Genomic DNA, 26,262 nt, shown 5'->3' with positions numbered 1-26,262 from the left:
TGCTGTATATAGAGAGAGTCTGGCCAATCTGGTTTTCAGCTTAATAAACTCTGATTGGTCAATAGCTAGTCCCGTGATCAGCAGCTGCCCTGTCGTTACCCAACACCACATGCACCATGCAGTGGTTATTGGTAATCCCCATACAAAAACAATGCCCGTTTGTGTGTGAACACACACGCGTGACTGCACTCTTGCTTGGTAAGACCTCTGTGCTTAGTAACAACATGGCGCCCATTGTTGCAATTGGCCAGACACTCTCTCTATACAGGACTGCCCAATGCATTAGGAAACTGTGCCAGGGATAAATGGACGCGTGGGTTGTTGTTTTTCCTCTTGTACAAAGTTTGAGAAAAATTAGGTACAAATATTCCAGGTTTTTTTGCCTCATCAATATTACTAATGCAGCATAGGAAATATTAGAATTGCAAATAATTGGTTCTTGACGAAACCAACCTTTCTCAACAGTGAACCTGTACTTGGGCAAACTCCGAAATCATATGATCGTCTTTATCTGAGTATCTAGATTGCAGATATAATATTATCATGAATACTCTTTTGTCTAGATGTATGTATATAAATATGGAAAAGGATAATACAAGTAATCTATTTTTGTTGATAAAATAGGGCCAAGGGTACTGCAGCCAGGCAGAAACTCTGTGGTTACTGGGGCGACGGCTCACGCTGGTTACCTCCAACCAGCTGGGGCGGGTGGCCCGACAGTGGGCCCATGATGGGGGGACGTGAGCGGGCCAGGGGTCCCGAGGCAGTGGGCACGTTGGGCCTGATGAGGGGCGGCGGTTGGTGGAGAGCGCTGCGTGGATGCAGAAACCTGAAGAAGATGGGAGAAGGGTACCAGAACTGATTGTAATGTTACATAATGCTGATTTCTGGACCAAATGAAAATAATATGTTTTCATTGTCGAGGGGCTTAACATATGAGCTGCCAAGATGACAGCTAAAATGATACTGCTTACTCCATATGCCATACATTTAGCAAGTCTATTTTTTTTGCGAATCGGGACTTCACAACGATTTCGCGAGCGGTTAAATTTGCGATCGTGGAGCTCTGGAGTGCAGTACTAAATGGAGAAATGTATGCGAGCACGTCACATTCATATCAGGATCAGAGTCAATATTTCTTGCGTGTCTTTACATTGGCAAATAGCACATAACTCGCAAATTTCACAGAAATAAATATCTTGCAAAATATTCAGGGTGCACAGTATGCTTCATCGATTTAACTTTTAACCATGCTGAGCATAATCAAGCACACAGTAAATGGGATAAACATCCTCCTGTAAGAAGCATTCATGTCCTATGATGACATTGGAAGGCTCTTGTGACGGGGGAAGGGGGAAGGGGACTAAATGGTGACAGTATACAAATATTGCACATCAGTGAGGGTATTAGTAAGACTTAGCCACACGAGGTACCTTTGGACCAGTCTAACACACCCGAGGCAATGGCTAAGGGTGTTTGAAGTGTTTCAAAGGTACCTGGTGTGGGTAATCATACTAATGCTCAAAGTGCTTTATGAAATGATGAAGTTGATTTTTGTTATTTGATGACATTCCGCCGCATGTCAGCCATTTTCGCAAGCAAAAGAACAATGTCATTGCGCACGTTTATGTACGTCTACCACGCATCATGGTGTGAAAGTGCTAATTACTGGTCAGTATACTTTGCTAGTAACAAGTTATAAGAAAAATTACATACTTGGCAAAATATGTAGGTGATCGTGTGTAATGTATGCACACTACAGCAGGTTAGTCACATTTGCTCATTTACAGTAGTAACGAAGGCCCTCCATCGCATGAAAAAAGCACTCCCACAAGCCGACCATTAAAGCACCCAAAGAACCTTATATCATGGACTGAGCATCTGAGTTATTCTGTGTCCATCTAACATCATGCACACGCTTTCAATCAATCATTTAATTAGGATCTGCTCCATCATTTTATAACAGCTATTGTTGGCCAACTCTGTGAGAATCACAGGCTTCTGCTTCTGACTTTACCTAGGCTGCTGAGTCTGCAGAGGCGGAGGTTTCTGGGAGGCCGGAGTCTGTGTGGGTGCAGGCGCTGGGGCGGCAGTCGGCCTCAGCAGAGGGGGCGGGGCACTTGAGATGACGGGGACGGCCAGTGGGGTAGACACGGCCGGCGAGGTGGCAGAACTGCTGCTTGTCGTCTGTGGAGTGGGACATAAATTTGAGTCAGACTGGAAGACGCAGATGGGCAGGGGGGAAAGATGTGAAGTCAACTGAGAAAATGCTGATGTCAACTCATCGGTATTTGCCATCATTTGAGAGAAGACAAAGGGTAGTATGATATAATATCTGTCCTTTAGACCTTGCTGCTTGCTCTCACAATTTCAACACAGCATTATATGATTTATGTGCACAACACCTCTGAGGCGGCAGAGGTGTTGCATAAAACGAATAGTGCACTGTATTTACTCATGCAATGGAACAAGATTACGCATTCAAGCCTCTTTGAATATAGCACCTCGTCCTTCACCTTGTGTGAAATCTTAATCCATTGTACTTGTGACCATTCCCTGTATGTATCATGATAAGCAACATCCTCACTCGCCATCCTCACTCGCTGCCCCCTTCCCCACCCTCTTTCCTTACCTCCATGGGCTCCCCTCTGGCCTTCCTCTCGGCCTCATACTCCTCCAGCACCTGGTCCAGGTTGAAGCGCCGCCGGAACGTCACCAGGAAGGTGCGGCACTGCGCTGCATTCTTGTTGCCGATCACATCGGCTACTGCCTGGAAGTCCTGCCCGTACTTGCGAAAGGCTGCACGAGACGTGCAGAGGGTGAACGTGAGAGAAGTACACTCGAGTGAAGGTGTCTATGAAAAAGGCAGTTTGGGTTGTTGTTTTTTCAAGTGTAGGTGAGGTGGGTGAGGTTACAGATTGTCCTTCAGACAACAAAATCTCACATCTGAATTGGCTTACATTCAAAAACTTCCTCACTCAATTACGGATATCAAAAATACTGATTTGAGTTTTAGAATAATTAAGTAATCCAGCCAAACGTCTCTACATTATATGACATTGCCATTGATGTTATTATGCAAAGACGTTGCAAAAATTATTTTTTTTTTTTTTGTTGCTCTCCTTATAGTTTTGAAATTCTGAAATTTTTGAAGCACAAAGTCTTGTCACCCCAGGGACGGCATGTAACTATGGACTCAAAACCACTAAACTTAGAGCAAAACGACAGACTGCATTTACCAAGCATCACTTCCATTACTGTAGGAGAATGCAAATGCTTCAATTCCTTTGGGGTTTTAAAGAGAACATAGAAACAAAGCAAGTAAGCTGAAGACTTGGCACAGAGTAAGAACGAGGAAAGACGCAGATATGTATATATATATGTATATATATATATATATATATATATATATATATATATATGATTCATTGTCTGAAATTCTGAAATTTTTGAAGCACAAAGTCTTGTCACCCCAGGGACGGCATGTAACTATGGACTCAAAACCACTAAACTTAGAGCAAAACGACAGACTGCATTTACCAAGCATCACTTCCATTACTGTAGGAGAATGCAAATGCTTCAATTCCTTTGGGGTTTTAAAGAGAACATAGAAACAAAGCAAGTAAGCTGAAGACTTGGCACAGAGTAAGAACGAGGAAAGACGCAGATATGTATATATATATGTATATATATATGTATATATATATATATATATATATATATATATATATATATATATATATATATATATATATATATATATATGATTCATTGTCTGAAATTCTGAAATTTTTGAAGCACAAAGTCTTGTCACCCCAGGGACGGCATGTAACTATGGACTCAAAACCACTAAACTTAGAGCAAAACGACAGACTGCATTTATCAAGCATCACTTCCATCACTGTAGGAGAATGCAAATGCTTCAATTCCTTTGGGGTTTTAAAGAGAACATAGAAACAAAGCAAGTAAGCTGAAGACTTGGCACAGAGTAAGAACGAGGAAAGATGCAGAGATATATATATGATTCATTGTCGGTGCATTTTGTCCACGAGTATCATACAATCCCAGTAGAGTGCTACAATTGGCACGTTCATTACTTCATTGATCACTGTTCAACAAGAATTGTTCAGGCACATAACTGTTCAACCCAGCTTGTTGTGCACGAAAAGGGCATCGCCTCTTGCGTTTGCTGCTTCCTACCTTGCACTGCCAGCAGCTGCTCATCATTGGTCCAGCTGGACTTGTTACGCTGGGCCGGATCCTGGGGCCTCAGGGTGTCAATGTCCAGTAGCTTCTCTTTCTGCTGGCTCAACATCTGCTTGTTGCCTTGAAGCTGCCGAAAAATGGAAGGCCATAAACGAGAAGAGATTATTGGTGATTGTGACTATTGCTGACGCTATCCTTTCATGATTTATCTGCTCCAATATAAAAACACTCCCAGGAAGATTCTGCTCTGTCATGCATAATTTCCAAGGAGCTACAACAATTCTTTTTGATGACAAAAACATAGGCCCTATCTAATTTAAAGTCACACAAGCCTCGGTGACACATATATGTACATGAAAACTTTTTGTCACCAAAGGTTATATACTGATCACTTTTCTTTTTCATCAAGGAGAGAGACATTTAGCCGTTTTGTCGACAGGTGAAATGCAGTGTTTGTGATACTTCTATCACCACTAGGTAAATCAGAAATGGAAATTGGTTGAAACATTGCATTTACATGACAATGAAGTAGAAATTATATACACCTATGTATAATAATAGAGTCATTCTTAATTGGCTTAAGGTGCTCCTTACTGTTCAAGAGTAATAGGTTCTGTTTTTTTCAAACAAAATCTCAACATTTGTGAGTTTGCAAATAATCTCCTCACCTGTCGCTTCAAGTTGACTATGTCCGTGTCCAGGGCCTTGAAGATGGCATCTGCCTGGGCCGTTGCCATGGCGAGCAGGTCCTCCTTGTCCACGTACATCCCCTTGGGAGGCTTCTTCTTCATCCTCATGGGGTGGTGGCGGTGGTGCGTCTGAATCTCATTCCTAACCGGACCAACGTGTGTGCGCATCACACCCGTTCGCCTGCCATGAAAAATACATAAAGTTAACTCAGGTATGTTCTAATATGCCACTGGTGGTCATACACATACACTGTGGCTTGGATGTTTATGTCTAATCTGAGGACCCACACAGCGGAAATGTTAGCGAGCAACTTGGTACCATTATCATTTTAAACTTGGTAGTATTATCCTGGCAATATTGGTTTCACAAATTCAATGCATCTTCTAATGTCCAGATGAGCATTGATCATTTCTTAACATATTTTAGCATGAACAGCTGTCAAATGAACCTATGCAAGAACATTTTGAATGCACACACACACCAGTCCATACTGTATGTGAATTTTCTCTCCTTTTCCATCTTTCACATGAGCAACGAAATATTGCTTCACCGGAGGGGCTGCATACTGTATACGCCATATATTTCGCAAGTGTAAATTTTCGCGAATCGGGAATTCCCAACGATTTCGCGAGTGGTTAAATTCGCGATCGTGGAGTCCTGTACTGAACGAAGAATAGAGTCGATATTTTCGCGTGTCTTTAATTTCGCGAATAGCACCCGACTCGCGAAATTCGTGAAAATAAAAACCTCGCGAAATATTCGGCATATACAGTAATTTCCTTTCAAACTAGAAATGTCGCTACAGCGACTGGTTATACCCCCGCCAAACATTTCATAAGCTTTGGTCAAAACATTTGATAAGCTTTGGTCAAAAAACTGAGGAAGTAGTTAAATCCGCAAGATCTTTCCTTGATCTTCTGCCATTAATATGCCGTTACCATGGCAACGTACTTTCGGGTACTGTCGAAAAATGCGTCTTGCACATCTACAACCAAAGGCACACATCTGTACCAAGTTTCATGGAAATTGGGCAAAAACTGAGGAAGTAGTTTGCAACACAAAATTTTCCATCATTTTGGCTCATAATATGTGAGCTGTTACCATGGCAACATACTTTTTGTCACTGTCAAGAAATGTGTCATGCTGACCTATATCCTAAGACAAACATTCAATATGAATTCCATGAGAATTGGAAGAACACTGATGAAGCAGTTTTGCCATGAAGCATTTTGCCCTATATTTTACCAATAACATGCCGTTACCATGGCAACGCACTTTTTGCCACTGCGGAAATATGTGTCTTGCACATTAACATATTCAGATGAACATCTGTACCTAATTTCATAAAAATTGATCAAAAACTGTGGGAGGAGTTCGCGACGCAAGATTTGTACCCATTTTTGCCCATAATATGCCGTTACCATGGCAACGTACTTTTGGGTACTGTCAAAAAATACGTCTTGCACATCTACAACCCAAGGCACACATCTGTGCCAAGTTTTATGGGAATCGGTTGAAAACTGAGGAAGTAGTTCGCGACGCAAGATTTGCAACGGACCGACCGCCCGACCGACCACCGACCGACCGCCCGCCCGACCGACCGCCCGACCGACCGCCCGACCGACCGACCGCCCGACCGACCGTCCGCTGATTCCTATATACCCCCTTCAAACTTCGTTTGGCGGGGGTAAAATGATCGATAAGCAGTTTGATGGTAAGAATGACAGCAGATGGAAGCACACACTGTCAAATTCAGACATACTGACGAAATGCAATGAAATTTATAGCATTATTCATACATGTCCTCACCAGAGAAGTGACCAGATGTCAGACAATCCGAACAGTTCCTTTGCTTCTCCAGATGGGCAGAATTTTTCTTCCCACTCAAAATTTATATTACTGTTCACACAGAGGTGGCATAATATTTAATTTCTCCTTCCCCACTCACTGCTAGTTTAGGGATGACAAAGATGCCATCAAAATACATACCTCCAGTAGCTGTAGCACGCGTTGCACAATTGTCCTTTGGGCGTAGTATGCAGCTGGGTAACAGAACTTGCACAATTCCCGCAGACATTCTTCCCCAATGTCCCATCCTTCATGGAAAACATCAAATGAAAAAAAAAAAAAAAAAGAGGCACAATAGTCACTATAATGCGCTGAAACCACCTCAGGTGCTTGTACCAATAAATGATAGTCCCCTGATACCTTAAGCCTTGTTGGCTTAAAATTGAGCAGAATCGGTTCCCGGAAATGGGCATGTTTCCACAAAGTTTGTCCCCTTTTATAGGTGCCTGGAGAGCAGAATATGCAATACCTCTGCTCAATGTCATAACAACATCTCTAAATCCTGAAAATAGTAAGTCACACTTGTAGAAAGTTTTAATACTCATAAAATATATTGGCAGCTTCTCCTAGAGGGTCAGTGCACCCATCCAGAGTCGGTCGCGAGTGAGTGTACGATCCAGCATATCCTGAGCCGATGCCCAAATGCAAGGCTTGGACTGTAATATTGCATGTATGATGGATATTGCAAAGTGCATTTCTCATAACAAAATGAGTGTTCAGTGGCAATATGAAGTGAATGTGTAGGTTGTGCAGGTACGACATGCTTGCGTGTAAAGTAAGTCAACAGAGAAAACGAGTGGTCGGGGGGGGGGGGGGGGGGAGCTAACTTGAGACTGAAGCCAGCATTTGCAATGGTAGAAAAAGGACGCAATTGCCTGATCATGTCTTGTCCATGTGGCACAATTCAGAAGTTTGTTATAAGAGAATTTTGCAGGAAAACTGTAACATGTGACCATAAATGACCCTTGACCTTTCCTCATGACCTCAGACAGCATCATAACATGGAGAACCCAAGTGTCTATCAGACCAAGGTAAGGATCACAACTCACAAAGGTTACTTATCTCAACAGATTCTGGTAGGCAGACTTTAAACATTTTAGATGAACAACAGATAGCGAATGACAAATGAGTGCCATATGTATCTTTAAGTCACGCCTCCACTTTCAGGGGGCAAGACCATTAAGAAAAAAAAGACCCCCCCCCAAAAAAAAAACAAAACAAAACAAAAAAAAACAAAAAAAAAACAAAAAAAAAAAAAACAGGGAGATAAATGGGTAACCAAAATACTGGATTTCCAGTATGGGAAGAAAAGAAAGCACAAACACACAGGCAGCCATGGAGTTGCTGGAGGAAGCTAACGATAGCTGAATCTCACAAAACAGGAGACAGACAGTACTCTTAGCACAATGCTATATAAAGAGAAAGAACCAAATCATGATTAAATCAGTTTAAAGGGATGGTATAGTTTTGGATGAGATGGGGATTCAGGTTTTAAAATTTTGTGAGATAATTAAAAACCACTTTAAGGAAATATCAAAGAGCATACAATTCTGAGAACAATCGAATCGGTTTTGAAATGACTGAGATATCCTAAATCAAAGAGGTCCTACTAAAATGTAGGACCCACCTTTTATTAGGACCACTTTGTTTTGCTTTGTTTTTGGATATCTCAGCCATTTCAAAAACTGATTTTCATCAAATAAACTTTGAATTCCTCTTAGAATGAAATGCTCTTTAATATTTCATATAATTGGTTTCTAATTATCTCACAAAGAGTAAAACCCAAATTTCCATCTCAACCGAAGCTATACCATCCCTTTAATGACTGCTTAGCACTCTAACGGCTGGTCTTACCTTAGTCCCCTCTGCCTTGTCAGTGTCCATATTCTCTGTTTGCTCCTCTTCCTGTGTCTCTTCTTCACCACTATGGGGGGGGGGGGGGGTGAGGGGGAGGGCATATTGAGGAAGAAGAAAGTTCAGTCGAAGGGGGAGGGGAGGGGAGAGGGATGGGGATGGAGAAGGGGAGGGGGAGGGAGAGCGGGAGGGGAGGGGATATTGAGGAAGAAGAGGAAAATTCAGTTGGAAGGGGAGGGGGAGGGGATATTGAGGAAGAAGAGGAAAGTTCAGTCGGAGGGGGAGGGGAGGGGGAGGGGATATTGACGACGAAGAGGAAAATTCAGTCGGAGGGGGAGGGGAGGGGGAGGGGATATTGAGGAAGAATAGGAAAGTTCAGTCAGAGAGGGAGGGTAGGGGGATGGGCAGGGGGAGGGGAGGGGGAGGGGGTGTTGAGGAAGAAGATGAAAGTTCAGTCAGTATCAGTACTCATCTGACAATGTACACATTAGCATGCTACATCACCCATAAACAATTTATACTAGATAATTTCAGTTCTTTTATTGGCTAGACTGGGATTTGCTTTTCAAAACTCAATTTCTCATAGGCATCTCCTACAATAACTTGGTGTACGATGTCCATTATGATGCTATACAAGCAATTCAGAAGTCACAAAATGGAAATTCTTGAATGGCAGAGTATGGTTTGCTACGGCAGATTAATGAATCTTCACAGTTAAGTGCTCGCACATGACATACCATTTTGGCATAAACTTCAATTCTCAAGAGAATTAAGTGACAGATGCCATGTTATTCAATCAAATGCACGCTTAGCAAGTAGTCACCGTGGCGAGTGGGCCACGATAGAACTTGTGTTTTGACTTTACCTCATCCTTCCAGTAAACATTTAAAGGGGAATTCCAGGGCAGTTAAAAGTTTGTCTGCCAAGCAAGGAGTAACATTTTCTTTGCACAACGATGAAAATTTGATCAAAATCAGATGAAAAATACAGAAGTTAACTGAATTTTTTTAGTTTTGTTAATTTTTTTCCTGAGACAGTTCTTGAATAGTAAATATGAATATGCTAATAGTGAAGCGATGATGTCATCCCCTCACGACTTGCCATGTAGTTTACATAAAATGTTTTAAATTTCCAGTTTTTCATTCAAATGCAAATATCAATTCCTGATATACATGACTGATCACTATTTTGAAGTTATTAAACAAGGAATAACATTATTGTTTACACTTTAATGATGGAAAATTTGATTTTCATCATTATTTTGTACACAATAAATGAACAATTGTGAGGTGACGACATCATTAGTTCACACATTTGCATATTCATATCAACTGTATGAGAATTACTTGGCAGAAATTAGCGATACTTCACAATTTCATAATTTACCTCACTTTTATCCAATTTGTTGATCAATTTTTCACTATTTTACTTATAGGATTTTACTCTTCTTTTATGACATAAGCTTATAACTGGCCTGGAATTCCCCTTTAAGTCCTTTGAAAGTGACTTTGGACATGGTAAATGAATATTCATGGAGTACAACCAACCTGCCATCTTTTTTCACAGTCTCACTGGTGGTAGGCTTGCCAATCTTTTTGTCCATGAGACTGGTTCGTGTCCTCGTCTTCTTCCACTGGTAGTAGTACTTCACGAGGCTGCTGATGGATTTGTCAGGTAGCTGCAGGAGTACAGTATTAAGATTTTATAGAATGGGTAGCGAGAATCCTGCGATCTGATTGGTCGAGAGCTATGTGTTCATTTTTACTGGCCGCACGCTGAGTCACAGTGGTAAACATGTTATCGCGCACTTAGCAAGAGTACGCGTACTTGTAACAAAGGTTCGCGCACTAAAGCAAGCGTTCGCGCACTCAGCTTGGCCATGCATCCAGTAAAAACTTATGCATGGCTGGCCATGCATCCAGTAAAATCGGTAAGTACGGGTATGCATGCCCTTTACGGAATGCCAAAAGGAAATGCATCCAGTAATTTTGTCATCGGGTGACACGATAGAAAACTGGGTTTTTGACAAGAAAATTACCCATTCTATAAATCAAATGACGCACATGTCTTTTCGTGCGTCAGTCAGAATATAGTGTGCATGCGGTAACTATGGAATTTAGCCTAAACCCACTCGGCTTCGCCTCGTGGGTTAAGCATTCCATAGTTACCTTATGCACACTATTCCGACTGACGCACTCAGACCTGTGCGTCATTTGTATAATAACAGATTCTGTCATGCCCAGGGAATCAACTATGACATCAAATTTATAAGCACAGCTTACACTTATTGTCTCTCTCCACTGTGATTTGAACCATCTGGGCAGGTAACATTCATACAGATGTTCTAAATATCTTCACATATAATGCCCTTATTTGATCTGTGTCCCTGACAAGGGTCACATGACATAAATACCCACAAATCATGAAGCTGCATGAGTTTGACAGATCATCTTCACAGATACATTTCTCATAATATTTTTCTGGGATCATACCATAATAAACTAGGTTTCATACATGACTTGGTAAGCAAAGTAATATCAAAATACAACAAACTAAAACAAATCAAGTTCCAAGTAGTTGACCTGGGGGGTGTTTCATCAATGTTTGTCAGCACTGACAACTGTCAGCGCTGACCAATTTCAACAAAATCCTTGTTTTTGATTGGCTGAGATGCTCTGGTCACTGACTGTTACTATGGTGATTCAAGTTGTCAGCGCTGACAAACGTTGATGAAACACCCCCCAGAATGCCTCTGCTTCTTACATAATCACTACACATGCCATACAAATGTCTTGCCCTTCACTTCAATTTTGATGAAAATTATTAATCTTGACCACTGACCACAGATTAACTTTTAACCCTTTCTGCACAATGTTTTTCTATCCATTACCTAAAATACAACTATCACTGGACTCATTCATGAAATGGAATTTCCTTGACCTTGGACCGTTCACCCAGTCATTTTAAGCGACTAGCATTTTATTGGTATAGTTCCTTGTCTGATAATATTACCATTTACATTCCTAGATTTCAGCAAGAAAATTATATTTTGAACCATTGAAGCATTGTGATCGACCCTTGAACTAGTACAACCTCAATTTACTTCTAACCTGTTATTCCTACCCTTCCTAACAACTTATGTTACTACTGGGCATTCTTAGATGAAGTTATGGCTAAAAATGGCAATTTTAGCCCAATGTGAGATCTGAAATTTGAGATAATTTGGCCAAACTCTACTGAGCCTATCTACACCTCATGTTGCATACCTGGGCCAGACACTACCGAAATCCACTGAACTGTTTTCTTAAATCACAATAACAAAATCTAGGTATGATGGACAGACTGACTATTCGTAAAACACATAGCCTCTGGCCCCCCATAAAAACATGCACACATTCAACACAACAAACAATAATACAAGCTGTGTAAAGTTACATTTTTTTCACTATCAGCCTAACATTTAGCTTTCATGCATAAACTGATGTCAAAGTGAGTGATGTAGATGTTAAGTCAAACTAAAAATGTTGACATTTCCACTCAATCAATGTAGGCTTCATAAGCATGATAGCTTACAGAGATTTTGTTTTCATTTTCTCGAATCGTACTAGTATTTTGCAATGCGCATCAGCCTTGTCCGAGAATTGCACTCACCATCTGGCGGATGCGGTGGAAACTCTTGCCATGGAAGCTGAACGCCTGCTCAAACAGGACCCGGTCCTCCACCGTCCACTCGTCCGGGAATGGTGTGAAGTTGGGCAGGTCAGCTAGGGATTTCTCCACGCTGTGCTTGTGCCAGAACAGCATGCCCAGGGCCTGCTCGGTGTTGTAGCCAAACTTCTCTTTCGCCACATTGATGTACTCATCCACTGGTGTGGTATATAATATGAATACATTTGTTAATTTTTTTCTTTTTTTCAGAGCTCTGTCAATGCAACATCAAGGTTTGTTTGTTTGTTTGTTTGGTATTGGTTTTTTTTTTAAACTGATTACTTTATAAATCATATACCAGTGCAATTGTACTAAATAATTCAAATGCATAACACTTCACAAATCAGGTCTTGAAGAAAAATTTTGAGAGTGGTTGAATTCAAGATCAAGAGACACAAAAACGGATTTATAAAAAATGTTGCCTTTTTAAAAGAAAAGTCAGAATTTCCTACATTGGAGATGATGTACATTGCTTGTAATATCATTTGGTCTCACTTTATACTGGTCTGTGATTGATCATAATGCAATCACAAGACTAATGCAGCAAGGATCAAAACTGTTAAATTGTCTGTACAGTGACATCACGTCAGATATTAAATACAAGAGTACATGTATAATTCCAGAATTTGAGCGGCTGCTGATGTGGCTAAAATGAAATGATGTGAATTTATGTAGACCATGGAATATACGGGTGCCGTTCGTTATTCCGAAGGTTCGTTATTCCAAAGGTTCGTTAATCTGAAACACACAAATTCCCTATACCTAGAGGTTCATTATTCCGAAAATGAAAAAGGGTTCGTTACTCTGAACATTTGTGGCATTATTCCGAAGGATCGTTAATCCGAAAATGAAATAGGGTTCGCTATTCCAAAGGCTCGTTTATCCGAAAATGAAATAGGGTTCGTTATTCTGAAGGTTCGTTAATCCGAAAATGAAATAGGGTCCGTAACTAACCTTCGGAGTAACGAGCTTTGATTCATTTTCGGATTGACGAACCTTCGGAATAACAAACATTATTTCATTTTCGGATTAATGAACCTTCGGAATAACAAACCTTACCACATTTTCGGATTAACGAACCTTCGGAATAACAAATCTTTGGACTGCCTTTTCTGTTGTAATATTTTAACACTCGACAGTCCCTTGGGAGTTGTACACTGTCCCCTCGAGACAATATTTCCCTCACTGCTGTGCACTTCGGGAGAATATAATCTCACTGGGGAAAATACAACTCTGGCAGGGATGTCACATGCTGTATTACACATCTAAAGAGGCAATATCAGTACAGCGTCTTATGTGATCATCAGCTGACTGACAAAATTACTGGCTTCAAATATAAAACACATTGATGCAAAAATACAAGTAGCATACATGTGCAGTATTTGCAATAAATGAATTACCAGTACTGACTTTCATTTTTTTTTTTTTTGTGAGGGGGGAGGGTAGTTGTGGGTTCATATGACGGTCATAATGAAAGATTCATGTGAATTTAGAAATGTACATGATTGATTTCAAGCCATTCTTGCTCAATTGTTTTTAAGCCCACATGTGGTAATGCTACTAAACCATTTATAGCATTTTCCTTTTTGAAGTATGATACAGCATAATATCCTGTAAATCATGCATTAACACCTGTGAGGAGGAAGAATTGTAGAAACTTAAAGACACAAAATTGACACAGTAGTTTCAATAAACAAAATGGATATGTAATATTGATATTATTACTAATTTACTCATCTCTGCTTTGGAAGCTGTAGTACAGTACATACACTGACATGTAAACAGATTTGTAGTTTTGTATGGTGTAGTTTGCATGGGGGGGGGGAATCCTCTTTTTGTAATCTTATACTGTATAAGCTGTTATTTTCGCGAATTAGAGGGTCACAGACATTTTCGCAAGATATTGTTTTCACGAATTGACTCCAACGCTATCTTAATGCATTGTTATCCTAGTGCATGGTGACATTTTCGCGTGTTGTTAAATTCGCGATCCAACTGTGATTCGCGAAATTCGCAAAAATTAAACCTTCGCGAAAATAACCGCTTATACAGTACTACATATCAAATCCATCACTGTAAATTTCACTAAAACACTTTCATAACTGACAGGTAACTGTTTTGCCACAAATATTGTGGTGTAATAATCTATTACATCTGATGGGCTCACAACACTACCAAAACTGTGTACAAAATGTGCATCGGCCAGACAACACACATTAACATGTACAATACAGTTTTGTACCCTCTGTCAACAGTCGTACCCTTCATTAAAGTTGTAAATTATATGTTTTGAAATTCTCATACAGCCATATTTTTATGACTTAAAAAAATACTTAGCTCATGTTTAAATGTCATTTTCAACTGAGTTTTTGCTTGTGTGACAGAAAAATGATCATTGTAATTTCTAAAGTGTGACATCCCGGTCTTTGGCAAGATTTTGTTGTTTCTATTGAATGAGTTTAAAATCTCAATCAGATCAAGAACATACACATACAGTAATGCACAGGGAAAAAATAAAATCTTATTACTTAACACTAACTGGGCCTTGAATGGATGTACACAATGTCATGTAATTTAATATATCTACAAATTACTTTTTTTTTTACTTTCACAGTAGGCCTAATTATAGGATGCTACCCTCAGCAACTGTTATGATATCATTCTATTAAAAATCATTTAACATTTTAGAGTATTTTACAATGTACAAGGAATATGACTGCAAACATGGGACAACATTCTTTCTGAGCAAAAGAAGAGTTAATCTGAACAATTTCACTCTATTGGGCATGACTTCACTTCTTGTGTTTGATCTCCTTGATATAATGGACACACATTATAAATGAAATTTTGCACAGTTCCTCGCAGCACAATTGCTACACCAGTGACATTTTGCAAACTGAAGCAGTGTGTCAGAGGCAATTAGCATTGCTTTGCGGTGCCAGGAAAGTTATTCCCTGCTCTTTATATGAACATGGCAATTCAGTTCTAACACCCGTATTGTGATCTGGACCATAACAATTCTAAAATGTGCAGATAACCAGGTGTTCAGGCAGAACCTGTGTGAATGCATGAGTACTTCATCCAAACACGTCTCTCAGGAGGTTAAAAAAAAAAGATTAAAAAAAAAAAGGAAAAATGTGAGAGCAAAAGAGGTGATTCAGAATGCATGGTGTAATAAAGTCTGCGCCCTATTTAAGCATGAGACAAAATCCCAGAATAGCACAACGACACTCACGTTTCGGGTCTGGAATATCTCCGTTTGGCGTCCATACTAGGAGAGCCTCTGGTCTGCTATCCCCACGTCTTCCCACAGGAACATCTAAAAGACAGAAGGGGTACAAAAAAAGATGTGGATTTGTTTTATGACACAGGGTCAAATCATTTATGCAATGGCTGTAGGTCCTTCATGATGATATAAGTTCATAGCAATACATGATATACATGTACACACATTTGAATTAACTTGCACAGTTAAGCGACATATAGATATTCACATCAATGTCAAAACATGACACATGCATTAAGTGTGTATGTATACATGTATGTGTGTATGTATGTATGTATACATGTATGCATATTACCAATATATTTTATGTTGGTGGTTATTAACATATTTCAGTGCATGACAATACACTGACATACAATTGTATTTCACAGAAATTACAATAATATGTGGAATTAATTTTGTTCCATAGAGATCTAGTAAAGGGGTGGTGTAGAAAATTTGAATTGACAAATGTAACTTTCATCTTTCATTTGTAACTGCCACACCTTTTTTTTTTTGGGGGGGGGGGGTATTAGTTACAAAATGGTTTGTAATGACTGTCATGGCTTAATCCTTTTCTAAACTTGTTTTCAAGCATAAAATCTGAAGAATTAATTAAAAACCATTGCTGGAGACAAACAATGCTTTCATGATGACTAACAGTTCATAGAGTAAATAACTTGCAAGAGTTGCAATTTTGGGGTGCTGCATGGCTCTGATTGCATCTTTGGGGTTATTTTTATCACATTGTGTCATCATATTGTGGGGCTTTCAATAACACATTTTGGAACTTGATCTCTCAACAATTGTACAGATCACAAGTGAATACCTTAAAGGAAACCAAAACCCAATGAGAAATGGGGACTGAGTGAATAAAGCAACATTAGTAGAACACATCAGTGAAAGTTTGAGGAATATTGGACAATTGATGCAAAAGTTATGAATTTTTTAAGTTTTGGTGTTGGAACCGCCGGATGATGAGACTACACGTGTACTTGAGATTATGACATCATGTGTGGACAACAATTATAAGGAAAATATAAAGATAATTCAACATGCTTTCACTTTTCTAGCATAATGAAAGAGCACTTGACTAACCGCTTTCAGAAAGCAGGGGGAATAATTACTACCCTTAACATACATGTATGTCAGTATCAAGTTGATGGAATGTGTAATTTTCATGAAAAGTAAATTTTTGTGGAGTTCCCTTTATATTTTCTTTATATTGTCCACACATGACATCAAAACCTCCAGTAGTCTCCTCATCCAGCGGTTCCATCACCAAAACTTTAAAATTCATAATTTTTGCATCGATTGTCCGATTTTCCTCAAACTTTTACTGATGTGTTCTACTAAATTGCTGCTTTCACTCAATCCATATTTCTCTTTGGGTTTTGGTTTCCTTTAACATAAGAACAGCTGAAGTCATATTTCGCTATCATCTTTGTAGACCCCTTGCAAATTAAGATGACTGTTTTACATTTCAACTTATATATTATAATACTCCCATAACTGAAAATAATTAAAACATTCTAGGGACATAATTTGTTGGAATTTTCTAGGCAATGCATCCCTTTTCAAGAGAAAAGATAAGCCATTTCTCACATTGCATACAAAATAAACAATGCATAATTTACATATGGGATGCAATATTGTCATGTGTTCTCAATTTCACGAATATTGGTCAACTAGCAAAATTCATGAGCTGCATAATATGTTGTACATGGCAGTCCTATGCATGCAACAGGAAATCTCTGCAACTGTTGTAAACGCATCTCTGCATAGTATGTTTGCAAAAATGTAGAGCCTGTAATTAATTTGGACGTGAAGTCTTTCATGAGCACTACAGTACAATTATTAACTGACCCTCATCATCTTTCGCCTAACAAATGCAGTGTTGTAGAAAGAAAAAAAAAGGAAGGTAGATAATTTCACTGGTTGCATATGATTTCATGTACAGTTTGTAAATTGCAAATAGCCCAATGGTTATTGGTTAATGGTTCAATATTGTAATTTTTATGTTTTTATCGTAACCTGAATGTATTTCAGCCTCTATCTGGGCTGCTATTTTCAGTCAGTAAACCACAGCAACTCAATTCAAGTCAATGCTACATAAGTGCATCAATTGTTATGTGATGACTTCACATTGCATGCACCGTGAAGTTTAGATCTATCTCCTTGACCTATACTGTATGTCTCACAACCTGCACTGGATTTAGCCCAAACAGTATTGTTGCATGTTCTAGCTCAACAGTTTTCACATAAAATGGAGAGAAAGGAATGAAATAGAAGCAATGTCATGGTTCTGTGACCATGACGATTATTCTAAGAGGTTGACTGAAAGCCTTGCACAATAACACTTAGACAGAAGATGGATAATAGCTTTCATTAATATTATTAATAGTGTCCTCTTACATTCTACAATACTTTGTAGCTTTGCTGATCTGCTCCTTGAAAACTACTGATTTTAATCACATGATGGCTCTCTCTTTTTGGCAATACTAAAACTATTACAGTCAAACCCGTCTTAGTGGCCGGGTGCTGTTTGTTATTCCGAAGGTTCGCTATTCCGAAGGTTCGTTATTCCGAAGGGTCGTTAATCCGAAACACGCAATATCCCTATACCTAGAGGTTCGTTAATCCGAAAATGAAAAAGGGTTCGTTAATCCGAAAATTTGTGTCGTTATTCCGAAGGTTCGCTATTCCAAAGATTGGTTACTCCGAAAATGAAATTCGGAACAATGAACCTTCGGAATAACGAATCTTAGGAGTAAAGAGCCTTCGGAATAACGAACCTTCAGAATAACGAGCTGTAACCTTAGTGGCCACCTGTCTATAGAGGCCACCTGCTCATACAATAGCAGCCACTGAACAATCCCCCACACGAAATTGCTGTATCATAGACCCTTTATACAGTGGTCACCTGGCTAATGCGACCAGCGGCCACTCATTTTGTACTATCCCATGGTGAATATCTGACTGTTTATAGCAGCCACACAAAAAAAAATTAGCTGAACCATTATATCAGCCATGAATATGATGGCTTTTAGGTTCATGGTGTGAATTCTACTGACACCTAGCTCAGTCACAATCACACAGACATGATTGACAAACGCAGCTCTTTGCTGTTAAATGACGTCTTACCACTAACTTGACTAGATCTAGGCTTCATTAATGCCACCCTAAGTAGATGCTAAAAAGGCGAAGACAGCTCCTAAAAACATGTTCTCTCAGAATTTTACCAAATTGCCAACTAAATAGTGACTAAAATCCTTTTAAATATGGACAATGGGATAGAGGTTGTACTTGTCTGGGTATTGTTTGTTGTTTACATCAGCTTACCACATTATCGATCCCCTCAAACTAACTCATGAACCCCATTCATGCCAAACCAGTATGAACTAGTTCCTCAAGTTTGAAATATCATTTTGAAGACTTACAAAAATTCTAGAAGAAAAGACTTCATGAATTTAACAATATTTCATACCTAAATATATTTCATCAATTTAGTAACACCTTTATTTTATCTTCAAAAAGGTTCTGAGATACCAAATTTTTCATTTAAGTGATCGAAACTGTCGCACCCTGAGACGAACAATGTCAGTGTATGCACTTTCAGCCAATCTTTACACACCAGCTGCTTGTCTTCCGATACAATACAAGTGTTAAAATTCAAAATGGCCACCGACCTGTCTATACTGGTCACCTGTCTATAGGGGTCACCTGTTTACAGTGGCCACTTCTGACATTTCCTTTGGGTGGCCACTATAGACAGGTTTGACAGTATTCATCCCTTCAAATGTTTAACCCATTTCAATCATGTCAGTTGTGCAAAGCCAAAGATGGCTACTGAGGTACTCCTGTAATAAAACTGATTTCTGTGACTTACATCATGACAGTTTGCAGAAGAGGTAAAAAAACAACAACAGCAACACCTGCACAAAGTAGCAATCTACACTGATGTAGGTTTTAGGTGCAAGAGATTCCTTGCATCTAACTATAGGTCCTATAGCAATGATAATCAACAATGGGGACAAGAGGTAGGGATATATCCATTCACCTGCACAAACCTACGTACATGTCCACTGTACCTATTAACACAAAAGTCATTGTTGCATGTTCATACATAGGGTGTGTGCATTCAGGCATGCTGATTAACAGCCATCAAGACTGATTCAAGTTTCAAAACACGGTCACTTATGTCGGCCATAAGGGTGCACGTCACGAGACCGACACCCATGAGTCATACAGCCCATGAGTCATAAGGCCCATGAGTTATACAGCCCACAAGTTATACTGCTTACGAGTCATACAGCCCATGAGTTCGACACTACAATTGTAAGCAAACAAGGCCCACGAGACCGACACATTAAGCCCCGTGTTGTATCTTTCGAACTCGTGGGCTGTTTTTACTTGCTAGTGTCGAACTCATGGGCTGTATGACTCATGGACCTGTTTTCAATGTCGAACTCATGGGCTGTATGACTCGTGGGTGTCGGTCTCATGGGATGACCCCGGCCATAAGGGGGGAAGGGGGTGCAAAATCTAAATCTGAAAATATGATTCAATGCGTTATGCAATGAATCAGGTGCACTGCTCTGTCAGTGCATAAATCAACTATTGTTAGGCATACCAGTACTGAAGCCCCCCAGTTATAGCTGATTATTATCCATACAGAGGATTTTTGGAGCCCGAATACAAGTGTTATTTTGTCGACGCACCTCATAACCTCCAACCCACTTAGAAAGTTTGTTGAACTCGACCAATATTTTTTTGCCGAGGCGACCGATATTTAAAATATTGGACAGCAAGAGGGGGATTCCCCAAAGTTTTTATAAACTGCACCGTGATTGGCTGAGATATATACGAGATGACCTGAAATATGAAGTAAAAACGTCTCTGATTGGTCAATCACGAATTAACTAAAATATCGTTTTTTCTAAAATTCCGTGTTTATACAAACAAATTTCATATATCAATTAGTTGAAATTGTTTTGCATACAATTTTTCAAAATATCACTTTCATACCAGGAAATTAAATTTAGGTTTGATGAAAACAAGTTGCATTTTTTTGTGCAGGCCGGCGACGATTGATCAGCTCAGCGCTACTGCTAGATAGCCCGCGCGCGATATGTAGCCGGCCGGCCGCTGCCGCTTGCATTGTACATGCATAATGTGTTATTACTAAGTACATTAGGCCATAGAACTACAGTACTACTGAAGTAAATCTTTCACGATCTACGGTAGATGTGACGTGAATTGTGTCTCAGATCTCGGATACAAGAACATCTAATTCTGGTCTAAATTAGCTATTGATAGATCTCGGCCTAACAGTAACATGACGACTACCATGGATACATATAGATCACTGTTTTATCAGGGAATGAAGTAGATTAACTTGCACTGAAGAGTGTACCGGTACCATACCCCATGTCAAGATCAAGTACAGTAGGAGACCATACAGCACTCGGAGACAGAAAGGGTAAGTGAAAATATTCTTTGCTAAAATCCTCTGTAGGATAATAATGATAATATTGGATGTCCTATTTTCGATTAATACAAGGAAATATTGGACTCGCTAAGCAAAATATTGGACTCGTCTTCGACTCGTCCAATATTTGTGCATAGCTCGTCCAATATTTCCTTGTATTAATCTCAAGGCCATCCAATATTATATAAATATTGTATGAACATAAAAAGCAGCACCAAAACCAAATAGGTCTATAGCACTAGGCCTACTAACTGAACAAGTTAAAAATCATTAGTCCTTTCCTGTCTCCCTACACAAACACATGCACTAGTACAAATATGTTTGCTAGTTTATTCTTTCTATATAATGTGTGATTAAGAGGAAGAAAATAAGCTGCAAATATACAAATATTGCAACACTGTGCATTTCATTTTGCTGAGAGCAAAGAGCTGATCAATCACAACTCAAAAAGATAGGTTAAATGTCATATTCAAGTAATTTGCTTCAATTTAAGCACAAGATGAAATTTCATTTTGTTGAGTGTCAAAGAGTTGATGTAACTACTCTACTCACAAAAAAGGTAGCAATTCTGTTTCAGATAATGGCAGAAATTCATTTTGTGTCATAATATTGTCATGTAGTAGTACTGTGCCACTTTGAGTGTCAGACTTTTTTTAGAGAAAAGTCAAAAATTCTTAGTGTAATCATTAAAGCATTATAATTCCTGTGGTGCCAAATTGATTTGCTTAACTTGTCATGGAGGGTGCGGCATATTTGTGTTTGTAAATTACTAGCACGGAGAATTCCGGGGGAGAATTGCCACGTTCGCATCTACTTGCCGTTATCATTGTCTATGCCTGTCGAGTTCACCAGATTGTACTGTATGCATGAACGCTTCCTCTGTGCAGGAAATTCCCCACACATCCCACTTTCTCTCATCTTCCCTATCTATAGATCATATTCAACCACTGTTGTTCATCCATTTAAATGTATTATGTGTCTAGTAACTGCAGGAATAACAATTTGGCAATGGCTAAATACACAATGGGCACAAGAACAGCCAAGTTTATGAAATGTTTGGCTTACTGGTACTTCCTCTATCATCATGTCTTGAGTATAAAAAGAATTTTTTAAAAAAATCTTCAGCAACAGCAGGTGTTTTTCTTAACAAGGCCACAGTTTACAAAGAATGTGATATCTTAAACTTAAAAAAAACCAACATGAAAACAACAACAACAAACAACCATTCTAACTGGTTTTCATGCCTTTGATGTCAAAAAATAAATTTGAAAAACCTATTGTTTACATTCTTCTTGAACATTGATGCTTTTTTCATTACTCTTGCAGTGACTTAAATTACAAAGCAATTCACATTTTTGTTGCTTTTTTTTCGTACACATCACAAGCTGTAGTATTTTCATCCTACACTGTACAGTGACTGAGCAGAAACTTGTCTGATTGTCCGATTTTCCTCAAACTCTCACTGATGTGTTCTATAAGTATATTGCTGCAATCACTTAAAGGAACTGTACAGTACTGGTTGAGGTGAGGATTCGAGTTTATAACATTCCTAAGTGAGATAATGAGAAACCTCTTATGACATATGAAAGAGCACGTAATTTTGAAAAGGATTCAATGTTTATTTGATGAAAATTGGTTTTCAAATGGCTGAGATATAAAAAAAAAATGAAAATAATAAAAGGCGACAGTCCACGTCTTTTATTAGGATCTCTTTGTTTCCCCTTGTTTTTGGATATCTCAGCCATTTTAAAACCAATTTTAATCATTTAATAAACATTTGATTCCCCTTAGAATTGCATGCTCTTTGACATCTCATAGAGTGGTTTCTGAATATCTCGCAAAACGTTAAAAGCTAAATCCTCACATCGCCCAAAACTGTACAGTCCCTTTAATCCTCATACTAAATGTGGAACAAAGATCTCTAGCTTTTGTATTTTGAAACACATTTGAAGGCAAATACACGAGAAAAAACCAAATTCTCTGTCAGTTTCTCATCTGCCTATGATGACTACAAGTAGTAATACAATTTTGCCACCTGCACAGAACCTATAAAAACAAATAATAATAACATATAAAAAAAAAAAATAAAGAATCTGATCCTTGCAAGTAAGGTTTGACAGAGTGATTGATTGATTGATTGATTGATTGATTGATTGATTGATTGATTGATTGATTAAAAGGTCTTTATTCAAAAAATCTAAGTGGGCGACTAAAAGTCAAATTACACAGATATTTACAGAATATCATAACCATAATAGCTACAAAGAAAACATCACATTCAAACATACCATTTACACAATTAATATGATTTTAACAATACAAATTACAGTAAAACAATGTTGTGTCATATAATACTAGTAGAGACAAATCCAAATAAGTCTTGAAAATGGCAAAATTTCAGACCACTCCGTGGGGCAACCATTGCAAGGTGCATGCGCACAAATCAATGCTGCATTGATATTAATTCCATGCTTGTTTGCTTGAAATAGCGCAGCCAAAAATTACTTAAAAGTCCTGTTTACCTTTGGGAGGAGTGATTCAAAAAGATTTTCAAGATATCACTTTTGATGCATGTGTAAGCCAGTTGTATCAAAAAACCCTACCATATTTAATGTTTTGCGATGAAGCCTAAAATATGAAGAGATATCACTATTTTTCTCATTAAACCATAACTGTAGACGGTTTAGTCTGGAAACATTTTTATTATAGCTATTGTTCACATTTCGTATATTAAACAATTTACTTAACATCAATTATACTGGTTCAAATTTTTACATTGGTTGATTCTATCCCTAACTCACATTTTAGAACTATTTTCAAGCACTACTGCTGGGTTTTTGTTTCATCTGTGGTAAATTATGCCTTTGTGTGCTTTGATTGCCGATTTGGCACAGAAAACCCGACAGCATTGTACACACTGCCTATAGTCCCTGGCACACTAAGGGTTAATTGATCACTGGGCTTGTAAACTCTTCAAATACCTGCTTGTTTATAACTTTGGAAAAGTGTGTATAACATGTGCTCATTTGTGTAATTTTCTTTCTTTTTTTTTTAATACCTTTGCCTTTTGAATTTATTTATTTATTCATTTATTTGCTTAGTAGGTCCTGCCACTGTAAAGTGGAAATATTTGTGCATCACCATAAACAGAAAGTAGTGTGAACATAAAAGCATGCAAATATATGTTTTTCTTATTTTTTTTAATACAATGTATGTACCACTATTTTATCTTATGATTCGACAGAATTAAAAACCACGCAAAATTAATCTTCCCAGCACGACATATAAAATTATTCTTGTGAAATTTTCAACTTTTACGGTAATGTCCTCATTAGATAATGTAACAAATATAGTGATATACACTGAGAAATTTTTCTAATCAAGAAAAAAAAAATCATATGAGATGAATAGGGACCTATGAAGTGGTCCTGTATGCCTACAGCCTACCTTTATATTTTTTATTGGTGATTAAATGGTTATTTACAGCAATAATTCACAGCATCCTTTAATTCTCATAGGTGTTAGATTTTATTTCACAACTACCGGTACCGAGGTAGTGGAACTATCACCAGTGGTGGATCCAGAGGGGGGCGCACCGGGCACGCGCCCACTCTTTATTTTTTGTTAAAAGAAATAAAAGGACAAAAAAGGGGGGGGCATGCGCCCTCCTTTAATTTTGGAAAGGCACCTCCCCTTTACAAAATTTTTGGATCCGCCCCTGATCACTGCATGTAAAAAAAAAAAAAAAAAAAAAATGTGGATCTTCTGAGTTGCTCTTAAAATGACTAGCAGCTAGTTTCTATATGTTTGTCACTCGGCCCAAACAAGTAATAAATGACAACTTTGCATACGTGTGTGTGTGTGTGTGTGTTAGTTATGTGTGCTCTATGTATATTACAAACGATAATATATGAAAACAATTTTTCAGGATCACTGCTATGAATTTGAACTAGTTTGCTGGCCACATACATTTAGTCCAACTCACAATTACCAGCAGGGCCTATGTGGAAGGATGCTGCAGAGGCTAAAATAATTGCAATAATCTGCTTGTAGGTTTGCATAGATATCACCTATGAACAATTAAGAAATTTAACTCATGCCACGCAGAGGACAAACATCAACACAATTTCTCTTCTCTGATCAAAACATGCCAGTGTTTCAATATGATGCCCAGGCATTTGATGTAGAATATTAATTAATAAATGCAAAATATCTAAATTTTACTTTGCGATAACAAATATATAGGAGTCCGTCCCCCGATACGCCGGGTACTAGTAAGCTTTTACCATTCGCCTTGTATTTAATCTTCGCCGAGACACACACACGGGGGTTTTTGCAAATTAAACCATGTATAGAGCTATTAAATTCAGCATATTACGATTTCTCCAAAGTTGATAACACATGACTATTAATTCTCATCATATTGCTCATTACTGCACCGAAGACAAAGACTGATAGTATTAACCACTTCAAGTAATATAAATGAAGAAATACGTAGTCGCATTCTCATAATTCATCCTGCAATCGGTTTTGGTTGTGATCGATCAAAATATTCTGTCGAACTTACCCGGTTGAATGTCGGGAATGACCGCTTGATACTCGGCTCCAACACGCATTCCAGGTTCTGTGAAGAAAATTGGAGCAGAAATTAATACGAGTATCACAGCCTGATCACAAATTCACAAAAGTGGAGTTGTTGCAGATTTATCTTTATTTATCAAGCAGCTTACCATTTTCATCTTCCCCCGAGCTACTTGTCCCGCTCTCCTCAGATGGGTGTCCATTCGAGTTGGCTCCCCCGGAATTGGATCCATTGGAACGATGATTATGTTCGGAATTGCTGTTTCTCTCTACCACCACCATTATGGGACAGGATTCCGTTGACTAAGTATTATGGCGCACAACTATGAGAAAAATTGTCGCTAAAATGATATATGTGGACAGAAATTTGATGATCGGGAACGGTGGATATCCAGTCCCGAACGGCTGCTGTCTTTGTCTACACACACATACGGCATAATACACATACACCGTATACCGGTAGTTTTGTGCGTTTCACATGAATATGTGCGCGTGTGTAGTACTGATACGTGTGTAGACCATTGAAGCAGAACATAGAGAGTTGTGTGTGCGTGTGTGCACGTATCATAACCAAACCGAACGCGGTACGCGGCGCGGTACCGTAGTGAACGTGTATTGA

The 26,262-nt window shown here is 38.7% G+C and overlaps 1 protein-coding gene across 1 annotated transcript; it reads right to left on the bottom strand.

The window, feature by feature from the left end:
• Window positions 1–660: 660 nt before the first annotated feature.
• Window positions 661–26,061, bottom strand: LOC140229279 (REST corepressor 1-like). Its single transcript, XM_072309557.1, has 12 exons — window positions 25,793–26,061; window positions 25,630–25,686; window positions 15,542–15,625; window positions 12,250–12,464; window positions 10,146–10,276; window positions 8,599–8,668; window positions 6,886–6,992; window positions 4,875–5,076; window positions 4,201–4,333; window positions 2,633–2,799; window positions 2,018–2,187; window positions 661–829 (listed from the first exon to the last, which is right to left on the bottom strand). The coding sequence occupies exons 1-12, from the start codon at window positions 25,923–25,925 to the stop codon at window positions 661–663; spliced, it is 1,638 nt and encodes a 545-aa protein (XP_072165658.1). The 5' UTR covers window positions 25,926–26,061.
• Window positions 26,062–26,262: the final 201 nt, after the last annotated feature.

This window comes from Diadema setosum, chromosome 1, assembly GCF_964275005.1.
Source record: "Diadema setosum chromosome 1, eeDiaSeto1, whole genome shotgun sequence".
NCBI lineage: Eukaryota > Metazoa > Echinodermata > Echinoidea > Diadematoida > Diadematidae > Diadema > Diadema setosum.
The sequence above is the reverse complement of the archived record's forward strand: the minus strand, read 5'-3'. Positions and strand labels throughout refer to the sequence as shown.

Coding starts and splice junctions, on each gene's coding strand:
- LOC140229279 (XM_072309557.1), bottom strand. CDS start 25,925: ATGGTGGTGGTAGAGAGAAACAGCAATTCCGAACATAATCATCGTTCC. Junction 5,077..6,885: donor GCGTGCTACAGCTACTGGAG/GTATGTATTTTG, acceptor TTTTCATGGCAG/GCGAACGGGTGTGATGCGCA. Junction 2,800..4,200: donor GCAGCTGCTGGCAGTGCAAG/GTAGGAAGCAGC, acceptor CGTCTCGTGCAG/CCTTTCGCAAGTACGGGCAG.